Source organism: Trichophyton verrucosum (assembly GCF_000151505.1).
Source record: "Trichophyton verrucosum HKI 0517 chromosome Unknown contig00168_1.f1.exp, whole genome shotgun sequence".
NCBI lineage: Eukaryota > Fungi > Ascomycota > Eurotiomycetes > Onygenales > Arthrodermataceae > Trichophyton > Trichophyton verrucosum.
The window spans coordinates 109,039-128,379 of record NW_003315541.1 but is presented as its reverse complement, the minus strand read 5'-3'; the positions used below and the strand labels follow the sequence as shown (position 1 = coordinate 128,379).

Here is a 19,341-nt window from a genome sequence, read left to right as displayed (position 1 = left end):
GAGCTGCTGGACTCTCTAACTACCAAGTCAGCAAACGGCAGCAGGGTCTTGCCGGCAGTGATAAGCGAGTCCACGGCCGGGGCAAGGGATAGCGATGACAGCACAAGCTCTCCGGGCTCCATGTCCTGTGCTCTCTGCCAAGTTGCCTTCCATGAAGTCAAAGAACAACGAGAACACGCCAAATCGGACCACCACCGGTACAATTTGAAGGCGAGACTACGGGGGACAGCCACACTTAATGAGACAGAGTTCAATAAGGCGATTGGAGATCTGGATGAATCCATATCTGGCTCGGAATCTGAGTCTGATGATGACGAGGAGAGCGGGCAGCAAACGCCTGATACCACCCTGACGGCACTATTGAAAAAACAGGCCAAGATAAGCTCGCCGGTGCCGTTTGATGACAGTTCAAATTCAATTAGAAAGAGTCGTGGAGGCAAAGAGCCGTTATTATGGTTTACTAGCCCGCTACTTGACGCAAATACCTCACTGGGAGTATATCGAGCTCTGTTTACGAACGAAGAGCAGACAGAGCCAAACTATTTGGTTGATTCTCTAAGGGCCAAACAAAAGAAGCCTCATGTTATACAGAGGGCTAAAGATACCTCGGAGACAGCTTCCAGCACATCCGAGGCCACAAAGGATTCGCCCCCTGAACATATATTCCTATGTATGATCGGTGGCGGCCACTTCGCCGCCATGGTGGTAGCTCTGGCGCCTGAAGTTCAGAAACGCTCTGGAGTAGAAGAAAGACAGGCACGCGTGCTTGCACATAAAACATTCCATCGATATACCACAAGACGAAAACAAGGAGGTGGCCAGGCGGCTCATGATGCGGCTGGAGGAGCAGCTCACTCCGCGGGTGCTACATTGCGGCGATATAATGAAGCAGCCTTGGAAAGTGAAATCAGACAGTTATTGAAGAGCTGGAAGGATATGATTGATGATGCGCAGTTACTTTTTATTCGAGCTGCTGGGTCTACCAACCGTAGAATATTGTATGGGCCATATGAGGGACAGGTTTTGAAGCATACGGACCCCAGAATACGTGTGTTCCCCTTTAGCACACGCCGAGCTACCCAGGCAGAGCTAATGAGGGCATTTACGGAACTTACTCGCGTCAAGGTCAGCCATATCGACGAGGCTGCACTTGCTGCAGAAGAAGCGAAACGGGACGCAGCCTCCAAGTCACCCAAGTCTACGGCTCAAACACAACCTCAGAAGCCTAAAATATCCAAAGAAGATGAAGCCGCGATGCTTCACACATCTCAGATTCAAGCTCTCATTCGACGTTCAAAGGTTCCTGCACTGCTGTCATACATTTCAAGCAATTCAATACCACAAGATTTCCGGTTCTATCCGGCCAACTCGGCACAAAACTACCATGCGTCAACTCCTCTACATCTTGCTGCAAGCTCCAATTCACCAGCCATCGTCAGCGCGCTGCTAACGAAGGTACGGGTGGATCCAACCCAGCTAAATGACGATGGGAAACCGCCGTTTGATCTCGCTGGAAACCGCATAACTCGAGATGCATTCAGGGTTGCTCGACACGAGCTTGGTGAAGAGGCTTGGGATTGGGAAGCTGCTCATGTACCCTCTGCAATGTCCAAGCAGGAGAGTGACAGCCGAGAAGAAGCGGAGAAAAGGACGATACAGGAAGCTGAAAACAAAAGACGAACAGAAGAAGTTGAACGCCTGAGGAAAGAGGAAACCCCTTCGATTGGGGGGAAGAACCGGGCTTCTCGCCAAACAATTGCCGCTATCCAGCAAAAGACTGGTGCTGAGAAACGAGAAGAAGAGACTAGAGGAATGACCCCCGAGATGAGAATGAAATTGGAGCGGGAGCGGCGTGCCAGAGCGGCTGAGGAAAGGATTCGAAAAATGCAAGGAGGCTCCGCTGCTTGAAATATGATATGACCTCAAGCTCGACCTTTCACATCAATCAACCAAGCCGGACTTTCTTCCATACTTTGAGGCATTCTTGCATGTCAGTAGACACTTGAGCCTCTGAACGTGCCGCTATTTGGATAGTATATATTATAGACGAGGCATAACAGAAATTAGCCGTATTCCCCCGTAAGAATTCTATCTCCGACCGATTCATGCCTGGAGACTGATGCCAGATCGTCCAACGATCACACAGCTGAGCAATTGACTTGGCTTGGATGGAATCTAGAACCATCAGATACAACACTGCTTTGGCTAGGTCCTTGATCTGATACGTTTTGGGAACGCAGTTGTTCCTTACCAGCCACCTCAAGCAGGCATCTGCAATGTCCTTATTACTCAACTTAGGAGACGTCAATGCCTCCACTCCGCGCTTCTCTTCATACTCACGCATAAGCCTCATTTCTTCGGCATGGTCGTTTCGCATTGCCGCCCATCTCGCCTGTTCTCTGGCCCGGCGAGACGCCTCAGCTTGAGCCGGCGGCATTGTTTTCTCAACCTCCTTGGCCCATAGATCCTCAAGAAACCTGTTATGGAACTTCATATGGTCATTAAACTGTGGTCGTGGAGATGCCCAGTGTGGCAATTCGTCTCCCTGCATGATCCCTAGCAGCTCCATAATACCACATGGGACAGCTTCCCTACTTGCTGCCAGTAAAATGTTTTGTGGTAGTGCAAAGCTCCATGTTCCTGCTTTTTCAATGTGGCCTAATGACGAGGCAGTATAGACGAACCACTGGTTGATTGCGTCACCTGAATGACCCATCTCCGCCGTCCTCCCGGTGAGTAAATGGTCCTGTTCAAGGTAGATTTTCTCAACGGTATCACTTTCGATGCGGAATCGAATGCTGTCGCTGCTGGAGTCGGTGCTGTCAAGTGAAGCACGCTTTTCTTCGATATGAGCCAGTAGTGATGGAACTGTAGCTGGAGGCGCGGAGTCATCGCCCTCAGATAGCAGCTCTGCACCATCTTTATCATCAATTCCTCCACTGTCTCTTGAGATAAACTCTGTGCTTGAATATGTTCCACCACCGAACAGTTTCGGTTGATCGATCCGCATCCAAAATGGCGGTAGGCAATGTTTATCACGCTGGTCCCAATCACATTGCCAATGAACCTTAAGACTCAGAACACCATCTGAATCATCAGGTACACTCGTCCTTAAAACAGCTCCAAATCCGCTCAGAGGCGATCGTAGTAAGACTGTTCCAGCCGGGGTCCACAGCCCACTTGTTCTCAACATGTTCCAGCCATTTTCATCGGGTACAGCCCCACGATCTAGTAGGAATCCGATCAGCTCATCAAAATCAATCTCTGCCTGAGGGACGAGTAGTTCATCCTTGTATTGGATCCGGTATAGTTTTTTGCCAGTAACCAGGCAGTTCCAGTGAAAATACGACCATGAACCTCCAATGAGGCTGGACCGGTTTGGATTAAGCTTCCAATATTCCTCATCTTCTTCCCGGTCGAGAGGAGTTATGGTATAGCGAGGCAACTCAACTTCAACGATCCCTGACATCATGCTACCTCTTGTGACTGCTGAGTTGGAGTGCCCATTTTGCGCCAGGACTTTGCGGATCGACCTTAGCACCAGGAGTGCGCGAACACATGTGTAGAGTATGGGGAGCACACCGATCACGGCAAGAGGAACGCCGATATAAGTAATGATATCAGCGGGAGAGGCGTTCGACATAGCAATGGCATAATACTAGAAGGAATCTATCGTAGGAGTGTACGCTCAAACATTGGGGTTTGTAAGGAGAAAGGATTGATGTTGTGAGATAAAAATAGGCACTGTTTAGTACGGTCCAGAAGGAGTGCCTTGGCAGGGGTCTCAGCCTCATTCGCTTATATTCATTGCAATCCTCGCAAAGCTCAGTGAGCCTTGTTAGATGTTGAACTTCTCAGAACACTCGAGGTGTGTTATGCTGTGTTGTGCAACGTATAATTATAATACTTAGGCAACATTAGTATATTGAACCGTCCGATTATGTTTATTCACAGATATAGGAAGCAAGTCCATGAACACGTAGTTCAGAGTGCTCTATTCAATATCCATCAGTAATGTCAGTAAAGCGTAAATGGGCTCTACCAAAATATAATACAGAAATCAGGCTTCAAGGAAATCCGTTGGCGCCATATATCGGCGTGTTCATAGGTAGTCCGTGCGTTTTCTCAATCGGGCATATCTAGACCTCATCTCTTCAACGTCACTTCAACTCTTCCTTGACAACTTCATCTCAGGCTGAAGAGAGTGTGATTGCGCTTACTGATAAAAAACTCGGTGTATAGCCAATTATAGGTCTGCAATGTCTGGTAAACACTCTGAAGATGACAGCGGCGTATTCCAGCCATGCTCACCAGATCATGTTGGGACTCTGTATGTCCATAATGCGAGGAACAAGTGTTGCAGTGGTAGGTTACGGAGGCTGTCTAAGAATATTCCCGGTTCTAGAGAAGCAACCCGGGGTATCAATGCAAGAAGGGCAATGCTAATAAACCATTTATAGAATGGAAGCTATTTGCCAATGAAGAGTTCATAGTCGGCCGGAATTCAAGCTCATGGTAGGTGCTCGTCTCATTTCCGGTCGTCAAAGCAATTCGGAAAACCCATTGTTAACTAATCTTCTAGTCACCTGGTCGTGGATGACCCTGTGGTTTCCAACGTACATCTTCGTATCTACTCAATCATATTTGACCAAGAGAACCCTACACAGGTCGCGCCTCTCGTGTATGTTCAAGACCTGTCCCGCAATGGAGCTTTCTGGAATGGATTCAAAATAGGAAAAGCCAGCGGAGGGTTCCTCTTAAGTGATGGAGATATGGTAAAAGTTTGCAGCAGCGTGGTGTTAGAGTATCGGGGTGAGAGAGTGCTCCAAACACCATTCGATCAAGTTCAGATCCAGGAGATGAAACATTTCGAGGAACAATACTCCATAACCAACCGTACTTTAGGGTGTGGGGCATATGGGCGAGTACACATGTCCATTGATAAGAAAAAGAAGAGACAGCTGGCTTGCAAAATAGTGAACCTAGCACATTTGAATGCTAGGCTTCAACAAATTGAGATGGGGAAAATGCCCCAAACGAAGGTTTCAGAAGCACGAAATAAGGCATCTAAACAGCGTCGCCTCACATATAGGGTACAAGCCAAGTTGGGAATGTACGACCGGGAGGTGGAAATTTTGCAGAAGCTACGACATGTAAGTGAGGCAAGCACGTCCTGTCAACTTGCAGCAGCAGCTAACAAGACTGCTAGCCCAACATAATCAACATCGAAAAAGTCTTCAAGACAGACAATGCCATGTGAGTGTTCGTTTGTTGACCAAGATGTGGCCAAGTTTCTGAGATTGAAGCAGATACATATTTCAAGACCTTGTCACAGCAGGCGACTTGTTCTCCTTCCTTGAGTTCAAGAACGGCAAGCTCTTGGACGTGGAAGCTGCTGTGATAATCCGACAAGTGGTGATTGCACTAGTGTACTTACATGGTCAAAACATTGTCCATCGAGATATCAAACCGGATAACGTTTTAATGACGTCCTTGTCTAATGGATCTCGGGTGATATTGACTGACTTTGGATGTGTCCGGTATCTGAATCCCAAGAAGTCACGCATGGCCTCCGTGATGGGTACTTTGGAGTATACTGCACCGTAAGAATGCTCGACCATGGATCAATACAATGTGTGCGCTAATATACCTTGTTATAGAGAAATGGGCCAAGGGTGCCACAAGCCAACTAAAGGGTATACTAAATCCGTTGATTTGTGGTCTCTGGGCTGTCTCACTGTTGTCCTTCTGACGGGCGGTTCACCGTTCAGTGATCCAGTGACTGGTAAATACTGTGGAAAGCTGGCCAAACAATGTAACCTCGATGTGCTCGAGCAGGATGAAGACTGGAAGTGTGTAGGTGACCGTGCAAAACAGTTCGTTCGTGGCCTCCTTGTCCTTGACGATAAGCAACGAATGACAGCCGAGCAAGCATTGGGCCATGACTGGTTCACAAACAGCGCGCACAGCCAAGCTTTCAACGAGCTTTACGTGCGTGCAATCCAAGGGTGGGAACCACGAGACGAAAAAGAGAAGGTATTATACGACCTGCGGTATGCACAAGGGTCCATGGGTGAGTACACCTTCTGGCAAGGTAGAAGTGCCATCCAACTTTCCCCGGAGGGCCAGGAAGATGATCGAAAAAGCACATCCCCTGAGGATGAGATCGGAGAGTCATCTTACTTCTCCATCTCGCGCTGGGATCCTGAAATGAAAGCCGGAAAAAACATATCGATAACGCTCTCAGATCCCGGGAACAAAGAGGCCCCTGAGAGGTTACATAGTAGCACGGATGCTTCTTCCCATCACTCCCCACAAGGGTCAACGGCTCAAAAGCGGGATGGTATATTGATGGACCCAAAGAGGGCCACAGTCCGCTTTGAAGCGACCAGCCATGACGATGCAGCTGACCACCAGGCCAAGCCGCGTATCAGGAACCCGTTTAGTCCCGAAGCATGGAACAAGAATGATCACGAACCAGTTCAACGGCCGAAGGGAACACAGTCTAACACGAGTGTGGGTGATGATATGGGGCACGAGCAGCCGGAAACAGTGACTAAAGGCGAATGGGATCCTAACGTGGTGAGAAGAACCGCAGTACCCTCGTTAATCACCAAACAACATCGGAATGAAGCTCTCGCCCTAAGGCCTGAAAGGGCAGCGGCCCAGCATGTGCCTGCTAAGCGCAATTTCAAGGGTGCAAGCTCTCGGCCAAAGTGCGACAGCGGCAATAGATCGTCTTTGGAGGAAGACGAAGTGTTTGAAGAGATACTCGACCCTCTGACTGGGAAGCGTCGTGCAGTCAGATATGGTGAGCAATAAAACGTTGTTGTTCTACCAACAGGTTGACAGGGAGGTAGTTATCAGTCACATTGCTGCCCCCCGTTGTTCAATTTTTGCTTTTATTACTTCCTATTTTCCAAAACGAAAAAAAAAAAAAAAAAAAACGACAACAGCACCAAAAGCAGCCTCGACGCGTCCAGCTATCTCTGTGACCAGTAGCAAACTGTCCGACCTTTCCCTTTTTCTTTGTCCTTTCTCTTCTTTCCTACGGAGAACTATGAGGGGGATAGCCAGACAGCAACAAACAAACAAAGCCAAGGGGTGGGCGGTTAGATATTATTATTATTATGATGCAACAGCACCACCACGGGGCAGGCCGGTCCCCTCTCTGCCTCCCTCGCTTGATAGCCCTCTGAGGCATCACATTGTTGCTTGTCTTCCTTTTTCCTCCCACGCACGCTCTAGCTCCTCCCAGCCCGGATCCTAAGCGGCCTTGTCTCGGTCCCCATGCCGGCCTCTTCACCGCACACAACAACAGACCAAAAGACTAGCCCCGACGGAGCATTTCGTTCCCTTGCTAGAGGATGGACCGCCCTTTCTCTAGCTCCATACACCTTCGTCTTGCACGCTCTTCACGCCGACCTCCTCCCCACCGCAGCCCCCATTATTAAGCCGGCTTCGCTGCGACTTTCCATCCTCGCCGGCGTTGCTTTTTCCCTGCAGCGCCAATTTAGCCCTGGCCGCGCCAAGCCGCTTGTGCCGCTAGCCTGTCAGAGCCCGTTTTTTGCCTTTCTGTCCTCCCGATCGTGCGATTTATGTTGGTTTTCCCTCCCAACCTCCTCCCCCCCAGGTTCCCAACTCCTTACAATCAACCCGTCCGCATCCGCCGCATCGCCGTTTAACCACCCACGCACCGTCACAAAGACCGCTACGACGCAGCGCATGAAGCGCATCACTTAACAGGACTTCTTCCAGCTTACCGCATCTCCATACCACCTCGCGTTCTCAAGAAAACTCGCCCGGCGCATAACTCCCAGCGCCAAAAAAATAAAAATAAAAAAAATCCAGGCAGCCGCCGGCACAGCGCAAACAACGCTCATCTTTGAATACATATTCGCCTTCACTCCCGCTTCGGTCGCGGATACTTAGCACAGGCTTGCGCTTCTGCATACGCAGTGTACGGATCACTTCAAGCACGATGCTTCTACCTTCTGCCCTGTCGTGCGAGTCACGGCAACAACAATATTCCTCTCGGCCTCGCTTCGCTGCCTCCCACCTCTTCCCATCCACTCCGCCGCCCTCTGATGATGGCATCAGATCTGGAAATGGCCTCCTGGGAACATGCCGAGCCCTCCAGTCACTTCTGAACGTATCCCCTGCTCCCTCCCCCAGTCGTACGCGCACTCGAGCACCCAAGCCAGAGCGTCTCCAGAGCCCTCTACAGGTGAAACCCACGCCATATCTTCAGGACCGAACCGCCTCTGCTTCATCTACCTCATCATCTACAGGCCCTTTATCATCTGCGCGCACAGTTAAGAGGGTCGTCAAGCCAGCCGCAAAGTACCCTCGCGGTGCCAACAAGAGACGGAGAGAGGTCTACGAGGAGTCCATGGACTTCCAGCACGGAAGCAAGAATAGAGGACATGAAGACAAGTTCTCAACACCAAAGAGGCAGAGACGTGCGCCTCCACAGCTCCCACTTGGCCTCGAGACCGGAGATTTCCGATCACTCGACACTCCATCTAAGTTGCAACGATCGCCTACACAGTCCCCGTGCATCCGACGGCAATGGAATCGACGAGGCGACGAAGCAGATAGAATATCTAGCAGCACTGTTACCTCTCCGGATCGAACCTCCTCCTTCCCTTCCTTCGCCGTTACGGCGGCCACACACAACTCATTAAACAATGCCATAGACTCGTCGATATTCTCCTCGCCTCCCCATCCGAGCACAGAGTGGACGACAGAAGACGACGGAAGACTAGTCGAGCTCGTGCTTGAGAAACTAAAACTTTCTAAGCGTGACTGGAATGACTGCGCACGACGGATGGGCAAGAACCACGACTCCGTCGGCAGGCGGTGGAAAGCCCTTGTTGGAGAAGGCAACGTCGGCCTCAGACGAGGACGGCGAATGGTCAGAGGGCGGATAGACGAGAGCTGGCGGCCATGATCAGGCCTACCCTTTGTCTCCTGCACCTTTCCTTTCTCTCTATCCATCATTTCTTTCTTATTATTTTTCCTTTTTTTTCATATCTTTTTTAATACTTTCCTTTTCCATCTTACCCATGTTTTCAGCACTCTAGACCTATCCTTTTATGTGCTTTGATTGATTTTATGTCCTTTCACGATGGGAGGATGCCCTGAAGGAAACGGGCAAAAGGAACAGACAGTACTCCCAGGACGGCGGGAGGCCCGGCGCTTGCGGGATACTTAGGGGTTTTCTTTTTGTTGTCTTTTTGTTGTACTTGGTTCTGCTCTCCTTCGGCTTATGATGTGACGACTCTCCTACAAGTTACTACTCCGTACTCTGTCTAGCTATTCATCCCGACTATAACCCACGAAATAAACTTATCTATTCATCTTATCCGTGTCTTATCTTATCCGGTTGTTTACTTAGTTATCTGTTTACTTATCGATTTAGCTAACTAGTTAGCTACCTGGTGACGCGATTATTGTTTCTGCTGTGGCTTGTACGAGCCTGCAATCAAACATCCCAGTCCGCATGAAAGGAATATATCCCTCTCTTCCTACACCGACATTGGCCTTTCTCTGCTCTGCTTGCATCAGTACTGCTGGACTCTGTTTGACCCCAGGAACAAAGAACGTCCGTTCGTCGATACCATACCCCCGGAACCAGCTAGCGGTAACATGCAAGCGCATCGCAGTCGGTCGCACTTCGTTTGCGTAGAGCTCCTTTATTCTCCTGCGCCGCCTGATACTGACCGTATCAACTACAGCCGTTGACTTGAGACAGTCGTGGCCGCTGCAGAGAGGAGAGACAGCCTCGTTTGCAAGGAAGTCGAATATAAAATACCCATGATTTGCCCTCAGGATGTTGTCTTCTCTCTTCCAAGCACACTCCCCTGCCTCCCTTCCGGGGAGCAGCCTTCAATCTACACCATGACACTTTGATACTCCCCATATTTATATTCAATATCCGACTATTCAAAACAACATCAAGCCCATGGCATATCGGGGTCACCCTGGCAATTACCATAAGCCAACAGTGAAGATGCCCTTACTGGTGCTTGCTACCAACAAGGGCCAAAAATCTCGCTGCATGGGCACAACATAACGCCTGGAGTGCAATCGGCTTACCAGGCTGTCCTCGGCGTCTGGCCCAGCCCAGATGTTTGAAGACTTCTTACTCTGAGAGACGCATGGCGCCAGAATGGGGGACTTACGGTCATGGCTTTATGCCCTCCCTTCTGGGCCGGAAGAAATTCTAGTCAACGCTGTCACGCCTGGGCAATATAGAGTATGTTCGGAAACAGCATCAAGAGTTGTCCCCCGTATGTACTGATTCATCCCCTTTTCATACAATTGACATTTCTGATCTAACAGAAAATTGGGGGTTTATGAAGTACGGCCTATATCAGCGGAATATTAATAGCCGCTTAGTCGTAAAGGCTACAGCAGCAAGCAACCACCACATACTCAGCAATCATGGAAAGCGAGAGGAACACGACTATACGAATACATTTTGAGTGCCCCCGAGATCAGAACCATGAAAGAGGTATTCCGGACACGACGTCAAGACTGCCATGTTCATGGTTCTATGTCGAGCATGTTAGAAGAGACATATGCCCAAGGCTCTTACTCGGATTTCTGCTAAAAGCCCTGAAGCGAGTGTCAGTCACGTTGGATTAACAGGCTGCATGCATTACGATAATGAGAAGCGGCCCAACGAAACACTCCTCCCCGGGAGGTTGGAAGACAACCAACCTCCCAACCGATGAAGGTCAGAAGACTCGAATGCAGGCGGATTATCAGGGAATAGACACTTGCAAGCGTCGCTAGCAGACTTGGCCACCAGGATTCACCGCGATGAGCGAATGCAGCATAGCCTTATTGTTGGACAGAGAGGCAGATCATGGAACAGGGCAACGAGAAGACCACATTTATCTCTGCTCCATCTCGATGAACCGGTGGTCGATGATTGGAACAGATTGAATGTGGTCCTCTTTGCCAGTTCTAAATACCGGGCATATAACCATCCAGCATGGCGGGCGGATGTGCGTCGAGCATTTATACGAACTACTGATGCCTCCACGACGGAACGATCCTCCTACCTTGCAAATCGGGCCCAAAAGGGATTCAGCCACTAATTACGGAGTACATGGCACAGCAGGCCCAATAATATTACCAAGCCTGCACTCACAAGAGCCTTTCGGCTAATTCTCCTCGAACCTGACTGGCTACAAGCAAACGAAGAACAAGCGTTTGCTAGAGTTCATCGTTGTGACCAGGAGAACGAGCCTGTGCATATATACAGGCTGCTAACCAACGTCAAGGTCGAGGAACGAATAGTCAACAAGCATAGCATGCATAAGTACTTCTCGGACCTAGTTAAAGACACCAAGGCTGCGGTAGATAACAACCTATCACTGAAGCCTCTATCCCTAAGTTCGCTCTTGAGCGTCTATATGCTAAATCAAGTCCCACATATGGTATGCTGTCAAAACTAGGACCTTCGCTCATCCTATGCAGCAAGAGTCATGCGGATCTATGCCACGATCCCCGGGCTCATAAAGCTGAATGTTCGCGACAGTACGGATCCACGATATTTCGATCAAAGCGGTATGAGAAATGGAGACTCAGGAATGCCGGCATATCAGCGGACGGGGCACCGAAAATGAAGGATTCTCGGTTCCTCAAAGCTGCCAGAGTTATGCGGACCTATGCCACGATCCCTGGGCTTATAAAGCTCAACGTTCGTGACAGCACGGATCCGCGATTCTCGGACGCACTGATCCATAACAACCTGCAGATGACGGCAATTGAGCTCGAGCAGGAGGGGTGGATTAAGAACGAGCGTGAATCTGTGTGTTGACAAACGTTATATCTGATTCTGAATCTACTACTGGGCCTACTACTTGGTCTACTACTACGGGGTGTTCTGCCCAAACCCCCCTGAGCCTAACGGAGAGGAAAACAAAGATGGAGCTAGCAATAACTACAACTATTAAAAGAAGGTCAGAAATCTAATATTAAAAGGTGATGAAATGCACTTAGGGGAGACTTATATGTAAGTATTAGTGTTACTCCCGTCCATGAGGGGAATGTTCTCGAGCAGGGCTAATCTTAGTCGTTCAAAGGAACCCAACCAAGGCTTCATAGCAATTCCTGTCAATGCTAAAGCCGACGAAAAAGACCTCAGACAGAAAATTCGGGAGTTCCAACGAGATGAAATTTGTTAGATTTGGTCTCGAGCAGGGTGCAGACTGATATCTATTTCTATATAACGAGTAATAACAGAAAAAAATAAAAATAAAAATAAAACCACATGCATGTACAATATAACAAAAGCGCCATCAAAAAAGCAGGGGGTATATACACTAGCGCTTTTTAACAAACAAAATTCTATAAGCTTTTTTACCCTGACCTTTATACAAGACGTAAAGGGAGCCCGGTTTATATATGCAAAAATGCGAGGACGGTAAAATAGAAGAAAGGTAAAGGTGGCACTAGCAGCGGCCATAGACCTTGCAGTAGCAGGTATCTTCCTCGGGGCAGCTATATATAAATATATCGTTAGTAAGTAGTGCGACGACCGTACTACAGTAAGGAACAGGACAGGGGTACATACTAGATAGCATCCTTGCCGAAGATTATATGCCATAAATACTCGAATATACGGCCGCTAGTGGCGTCGTTGAGCGAGGTATCAAACAGCCACTGCCGGAAGTGTATGTAATCTTCCAACGGCCGTAGTCGAATCTGGTCCCTTGAGACAGCAAACTGTGCACAACATGCAACCATCACCACATCCGGCACTGGTATGACAGCTCGAGCACCTTTAGTATCTCCGTTGGCATCAGCTGAAGCAGAAGCATAAGCAGCAGTGGCAGCAGCAGCTTTCCCCTGCGCTGTCCCGTTGAACAGTTCGCCCCATACTTCAGGTGTAAGAAGCGGGTGTCTGCCAGGTGACGTGCAACCCAAGTTCCGCATACATCGAAGGTTGGCATAGCCGTTCTCCCTGATATAGTCTGTCTGCAGCGACTGCATCGCTATGGCATTATCGTGCAGCGGAGCATCGACGTGCCAGGCCCTGAAGAAGCCATTGCGGTGAGAGTGTACGAAGGCGACGATGGAAGGTAGAGAATCATAGTGTTCTATAACGTAGGTGAGGTATGCCATTGCTTCATGACCTTTGTTTGCGGGTGTCGTAAGACGTTTGGGGTCTCGTCGGGTTTCCGGGGATGGGTTGACGGTGTAGATCGCCCGCTGCCAGCTGTAGATATACTTTAGCACATCGGTGTTAAACCTGGAAAGATAGATAGCCAGGGGCCTGCGTACTCCGGGAGGTATTCCTCGACCCAGTGAGTGTCTTCCTCCTCCAGGGCAGCCATAACGATGGCCTTGTCGCCGACAGCAGTGGCATTGGACGGCCTGACGGGCTGTCTGCTCGGGTCTAGCGAGGCTCTGAGGTAGTCTCGGACGTTGTACTGGTCCGCAATGGCTCGGAATTCACCACCGAGGAAGTACCATATGCAGGCCAGCACAGATCCCGTAAGGATGATGAAATGACGGAGCCGGCATTTCGTCATTGTGAATCAGCGCAAACGAAACGAGAGGAAAAGATGCAGATAAGGGAAGAAAATCGAGAAGCGAAAAGAAACAGAGAAGCAAAGAAGACGGGAAGAATAATAAAAAAAACAATAAGAAGAAACGGGAAGAGAATGAGAGCTGACGAGGCCAAGGGGAGAGATGTACAACGAGATCACCGCAGCTCGGCCGGCGTCATGATGAAAAAGATGTCGTTATCGAGACGGGCAGGGCGAGGGGACAAAGAAAGACATCTGCCGCAGCCATCAGGAGGGCCTCCCACAGCTGTCCGACCGACGGTAAGGGAGGATCGAGAGAGATGTTGGCTTGGAGAAGGGGAGGTGCATATTATTTTACGCTACTCCCCCCTCGACTGCGTCTCTGTCTCTCCACAGCAGCGAACGGTCGCGCCTCGTCAGCCCATGACATCGTCGACGTAACTAGAGCAGAGAGGTTAGTCTTCTGGGCTGGTAAAAGGGGGCCAGAGTACTCCGTAACCACCTTAACTAAGAGTGAAATTAGTGGCTGAGGGATCGGTGCCAGCTCCATATTGCTCCATCTTGATGGAGTCGCAGTCCCGTCTCACAGCTGTTGCCTCTGGCCCCTGATTCCCTGTCCCCTGACCAACCAGCCCTCGAGCCAAAGGGCGCGCGGGAACGCAGCCATGTGTGGGAGACGGCCTGCTCAGGTGGGCCAGTGTATATAATGAGCGCTGGCTATATATATATTATAGCCATGCGGTCGTCCTATATCGCTGTCAGTGACATAACGAGCAGAGTCAGGCATTATAAGCCACAGAAGAAGCAAACAAAATGAGAGAAAAACAAGCAACTGTCCAAGCCGCTGGAGCCGAACCTTAAATCCTTTAGTTATTCCTACATTTTCTAAGGGCCGTCGAGCTGTATATCAAACGCTCGTCTGGCGGAGTGGTTGTGGGGGAGTGTTGGGCCTTGGACCGTCGAGATGGGACGACAGAGAAGCAGAGGAGCAGAGGACAAGACCTCTCGAAGCACTCCGTAGTCTTCGAGATCTGAAACCGCCAGGCTTTTGGCCACTGGAATCGAAGTCGTTTAACCGATGAGCCTTCGGATGACCACGTCGCAGGCTGTCAGAATAATAGATTTTGCTGCTGAAGCCGTGTTTATAGTGGCCGATAGCCTCGATTTTGTCTCTGCGGCTGGCATGGCTGTTCAGCTCACTCGAAGGCCCAAAAACACCGAGATAAAGGCAGGATAGGATGGCTGGTCTTCGCAAGCTGATGATGTATCCCTCTATCCGATAGAAGTGAGACTGGCGCGGTTGTCATAAAGTGGTGGTTTCATCCAGGCGTTGAAAAGTAGTCGACTACAGAGTAGCTACATGGCATCCAGGCAGGCGAGGATGTCTCCCTGATGCAGCTTCCATCTTATTTTGACCACCACGCTTGGGACTCGATCTTGTCGATGACTTCGCTAGTTATCGTGTGCATGTGAGAGCCGGCCTGGAAAGTATAGATATACGGTGGTAAAATACTGATAGACGTAGACAGGTTCATGGTATAAAGAAATGGAGAAAGACAAAAATAAATTTAGCACGTCAGACGAGCGACATGCAGGCACTCAGATAGACTATCTACTTAGGCTTCCAAGAGCCTGTTGCCCACAGGGCCGTCCTTACATCCACTTCTAATCTCTCTAGCTTCCTTCTTCCGGTCAAGACCATTCTCGTCCCAGTAACCATTCTGCATCACATTGCTTTCATATCCTGTAGCTTCTAGAGTATCACTTGAGCCATCCCACTGCCGTCAAAGTCAACTAAGTGTAGTTGATACATATAAACCAGCTCTCTGGTTTGGACAACCAAGAGGTATATCATATGCTGTTAGCATATCCTGTACAATGTCTAAACCGCAGGAGTTCGGGGAATGTCATACCTAGGGGTGAAGGCGGGCTGGCCTTGTTATGTGCTAATCTGTAGGCTTTTTCGAGTTGATGGATTGTTTTTGGCCATATACCGCGTTATATAGGGATGTTAGCAGTGCGCTTTGGCCTCCACGGGGGAATATTTCTACTCACAGGGGGGCAGCGGCCACCCCGCCTTTGTCCGGCAGCGCTGAGTCTTTGTATAAGTCAGCATGCAGGTCATCCTGATAAGGGTGTAGAGGAACTCTGAACTCACAGTGGGAGGTCGACGTGAAAGTCTCTTAGACTATGGGCGTAGCAAGCGGTTGCAGATGTGTTGATATCGCAATAGAGGGATGTTAGCGTTGGCTTTCAGGCCCATGTATGTCGATTCACTTCACTTACGGGGGGGCCCGTTGGCCCTTTTCGTCAAAAGATATCTGGCGGTAGCTGTTAGTATTTTTAACAGGTGTAGTAATGGAAGACTCACTGTAAGGAGGCTCGAGGGTATCATATCCGTAGCTGGATGTGAAACTATAGTTCATGCGATAGTCGAGTGTCAGCCTTGGTTCTCAGAGCGGACAAACCTGTAACACAAGAGGGATAGGGAAGAAGGAAAGGGGGGATTGAAAGGGGGAATGGGAATGGGAATGGGAATGGGAGGGGGAGGGGGAGGGGGGGCCCGGAGGCCGTCATCACATATATGGCAACATATGGCAAAATATAGCGTAGATGGCAATAGATGGTTATAGATGTCAATAAATGGTAGAGATGGCAGAAAATACAATAGATAGCTGTAAATATTTATAGATTTCAGTAAATATCAGTAGATAAGCATAGATAGCAGAGATGATAGAGATAGCAGTAGATGGCAATAAATGGGTATAGATGGCAGAGATAGCAGATAGCAGAGATGGCAGAAGATAGCAGAGATGGCAGAAATAGCAGAAATCGGTATAGATGGCAGAAATAGCAGAGATGGCAGAGATGGTAGAGATAGCAGAGATGGTAGAGATAGCAGTAGATGGCAATAAATGGGTATAGATAGCAGAAATGGCAGAGATGGGTATAGATATCAGAAATAGCAGAAATGGAAGAGATGGCAGAGATGGCAGGAGATGAGTATAGATGGGTATAGATGAAAAAGATAGCAGAAATAGCACCAGATAGCGGTAGATGGGTATAGATGGGTATAGATGAGTGGTATAGATGAGTGGTATAGCTGGCAGAAGATGGCTGAATAGATGGCTATAGATGAGAAAGAGAAAAAAAAAAAAAAAAGAAAGAAGAAGAAGAGAGGAAGGAGAGAGGGAGAAGGACGGGGTTTAAGTAGACAGATTCTCTCGGCGATTACGTACGCCCCTCGGGGTCAGTTTGCCTTACGCCGTCATAGTAAATGCCACTTATGACTCACTGACCATTATAGGCAAGTAGCCATGAGGCGGTGGCACCCTCTATTCACTGGTAATTTGCCGCTGCTACTGCTCTTTGGGGCTCCTTCCTTGGGCAAAACTACGGCTAACGGTTCGAGCCATGATATTTTCAGCCAGGTAGGAGCGATGCAGTGGCGGTCATCCAGCTACCATGGAACGGACGTGACTCATCGCTCCTTCTGACGGCATCATAGGGAGTACGTTGGGCAATAACGACCATAAACCCGGGCTCGTGGGATAGCACCTTCCGTTTGGATTTCTGTTCCTTCTGATTCTTCTTTGGTCCAATATCTGGATGGCACCCCAATAAACGGAGAGAATTATGGAGTCCATAGATCGATAGACATGGGGCAGCAAACTGCTGGGTGCTAGGAGGATTCTTTTATCATTTTTCAAGTATCTCTTCTGGCTTGTCATTACCTGTGTCCAAATATCGGAACGCTGTGGCGGAAACCACAGAAATCGGCAGCTGTTGTAAGTTGTAAATGCCGCCTCTTTGCCATAAGTCCAGCCACATGACGCGTCGGCCCTTCTTCATCCATGTTTCTGCCACTTTAAGCATTCCTTGACCATGGTATGGTCGTTGTAAGTGTATCTCCTCGACAGACATGTCATCATGCAGAAGCAGTTGCGCAATTTCGGAGGCAATGTACGTGATTGATTGCGTGTCACATAGAATTCTGGGGGTATCTTGTCCTGGAAGATGGCCACTGCCACCGTCGCATTCAGCAGACAATGTGCTCGAGGGTCTTGGTATGTTACCTCATGGAAGCATCTAGTACTTAGTTGAAGTGAACGTGGGCCAAGGCATATTAGCGAAGGCTATGGGCATAGGACGCAAATGAGGAGTGTAGCCTTGGTTTATGACTGCATTTTAATCCCGTCTGTAGTCCATTTGGTGTTGACTCGCTCTTGATCTGAATGTTGATGTCGAAAGACGCGTCTGTTGTTCGCTTGTCGACAAAATACACGAAGCTTATTGGTTGGAGCAAGCAATTCAGACGCGTTGTGCCCAAAATATCCTAGCACATCATTGGTTGGCTGCTTAACTAAGAAGCGCTGGAATATCCATTCTATACCAGAGAAAGGGAGAGAAAAGAGGAAGAGAATAGAGGACGAGGAAGAGCGAAAGAAACGGGCCTTTATATATAGACAGGTTTCCACCTATGATGTCAACGATTATATGTACAGATCGCTCTTGAGATGGGCTATGGGGGCAAATGAACATTGTTACATCGGGTATCATATGTCAACTCATTAGCGTCAAACAAAACAGCTCAGCTTTCCACCTTTTGGCCACGTATGCCCGGCTTCTTTGCGGCGCGGAATAGCCCTCCGGTCGGGGAGCCACATATGGCGCAGTCCGGATTCTTCCGGTATCTCTTTAGCGCGCATAGCTCGCAGAAATGATGCCCACATTTCGTGACTATCGGGCTCGTGTACGGCTTGTGGCATATAGCGCATTCGGGTGGAATTCCCTCCTCTTCCTCATCATCTTCATCGTCACCAGCCTCGTCCTCTCCACCTCTGCGAGAGGCCACAGTCTGACCTTCTAGCTTTTTGCCCTCTGTTTGCACGTCCCAGTCTCGGTCTAGTTCCCATCCTGCCTTGTAATCCTCACGAGCGTGGAGGTACTTGCACGAATCACCAAAGCCACAGACTGGTTATTGTCAGCATGTACAATGAAAAGCATGTGTAAAGAACAGGAGAAAGGAAAATCACTTACATCCTGTCCGTTTATAGTCCTTACAAACGTCTGGAGCATAGTCGGTGACCGTGATGGTGCGTATGTTGGTGGCAGCTTTCATGGGCCCAACCTGCTTCGTGGGTGCATTGGGGTTCTTCTGGATGAAGCTCTGATAGTTTGACGTTCCCCTGTATTTGCCGTCTGCCGCGGCCTGACCTGCGTCTCCTGGTCGTGGCCGTGTGTTTCCTAGCAGATTCTTCTCGTCTAGTTCCTCGTCGTACCAGTTGGACTGCTTGGTAGCATCGTTGGTGGTAGGGAGAGTTGGTCGCTCAGTGGTTTCTGGCTTTTCGCTGTCCAGCTCCCGGCCCGCAGAAGCTGCTGCTGTCTTGGATGAGGCGCTGACACCCGCATTCTTCCGCCTGCGCTTTATCCTGTGACCCTGCTCATCATCGCTGGATGTGAAGTCTTCTGAGTCGGATGCTGGCGGAGGAGTGGCAGCCTTTTTGCGCAGGCTGGACTTTGCTTTGGCGGACCGTTTCTTGAACGAGACAGCTGGTGTCTGTTCTTCAGCGACTGATTGTTCCATCGTATCTTTACCTGCTATCTCTTTGCTTGTTTGTTCGTCTTAATATTCGTTGTTCGTGTTATCTTTATGGACGAAACCTGGTATCGAGATTATCAACGAAGAAAGGCTAATCCTATGAGGCAGAAGACTCTTAAAGCCGTGATGTATCGGGAAAAAGAGACAGCTTATTACACTCCGTACAGATAGCAGAGAAAGCCGTAAGTG

The 19,341-nt window shown here is 49.2% G+C and overlaps 7 protein-coding genes across 7 annotated transcripts; 3 read left to right on the top strand and 4 right to left on the bottom strand.

Moving 5' to 3' along the window:
* Nucleotides 1–120: 120 nt before the first annotated feature.
* TRV_01827 (uncharacterized protein) lies at nucleotides 121–1,908 on the top strand (the record flags this gene model as incomplete). Its single annotated transcript, XM_003024014.1, has 1 exon — nucleotides 121–1,908. One exon carries the CDS (start codon nucleotides 121–123, stop codon nucleotides 1,906–1,908), a length of 1,788 nt encoding a protein of 595 aa, XP_003024060.1.
* A 195-nt stretch (nucleotides 1,909–2,103) lies between these two features.
* On the bottom strand, nucleotides 2,104–3,472 carry TRV_01826 (uncharacterized protein; the record flags this gene model as incomplete). The annotated part of the gene is made up of 2 exons (XM_003024013.1): nucleotides 2,104–2,175; nucleotides 2,252–3,472. 2 exons carry the CDS (start codon nucleotides 3,470–3,472, stop codon nucleotides 2,104–2,106), a joined length of 1,293 nt encoding a protein of 430 aa, XP_003024059.1.
* An 809-nt stretch (nucleotides 3,473–4,281) lies between these two features.
* Nucleotides 4,282–6,822, top strand: TRV_01825 (serine/threonine protein kinase, putative; the record flags this gene model as incomplete). The annotated part of the gene is made up of 6 exons (XM_003024012.1): nucleotides 4,282–4,365; nucleotides 4,406–4,515; nucleotides 4,583–5,153; nucleotides 5,210–5,256; nucleotides 5,310–5,603; nucleotides 5,661–6,822. 6 exons carry the CDS (start codon nucleotides 4,282–4,284, stop codon nucleotides 6,820–6,822), a joined length of 2,268 nt encoding a protein of 755 aa, XP_003024058.1.
* A 1,159-nt stretch (nucleotides 6,823–7,981) lies between these two features.
* On the top strand, nucleotides 7,982–8,953 carry TRV_01824 (uncharacterized protein; the record flags this gene model as incomplete). Its single annotated transcript, XM_003024011.1, has 1 exon — nucleotides 7,982–8,953. The coding sequence occupies one exon, from the start codon at nucleotides 7,982–7,984 to the stop codon at nucleotides 8,951–8,953; it is 972 nt and encodes a 323-aa protein (XP_003024057.1).
* Nucleotides 8,954–12,591: 3,638 nt separating this feature from the next.
* On the bottom strand, nucleotides 12,592–13,553 carry TRV_01823 (uncharacterized protein; the record flags this gene model as incomplete). Its single annotated transcript, XM_003024010.1, has 2 exons — nucleotides 12,592–13,237; nucleotides 13,303–13,553. The coding sequence occupies 2 exons, from the start codon at nucleotides 13,551–13,553 to the stop codon at nucleotides 12,592–12,594; spliced, it is 897 nt and encodes a 298-aa protein (XP_003024056.1).
* Nucleotides 13,554–16,186: 2,633 nt separating this feature from the next.
* TRV_01822 (uncharacterized protein) lies at nucleotides 16,187–16,822 on the bottom strand (the record flags this gene model as incomplete). The annotated part of the gene is made up of 2 exons (XM_003024009.1): nucleotides 16,187–16,679; nucleotides 16,815–16,822. 2 exons carry the CDS (start codon nucleotides 16,820–16,822, stop codon nucleotides 16,187–16,189), a joined length of 501 nt encoding a protein of 166 aa, XP_003024055.1.
* A 1,319-nt stretch (nucleotides 16,823–18,141) lies between these two features.
* Nucleotides 18,142–19,137, bottom strand: TRV_01821 (uncharacterized protein; the record flags this gene model as incomplete). The annotated part of the gene is made up of 2 exons (XM_003024008.1): nucleotides 18,142–18,524; nucleotides 18,591–19,137. The coding sequence occupies 2 exons, from the start codon at nucleotides 19,135–19,137 to the stop codon at nucleotides 18,142–18,144; spliced, it is 930 nt and encodes a 309-aa protein (XP_003024054.1).
* Nucleotides 19,138–19,341: the final 204 nt, after the last annotated feature.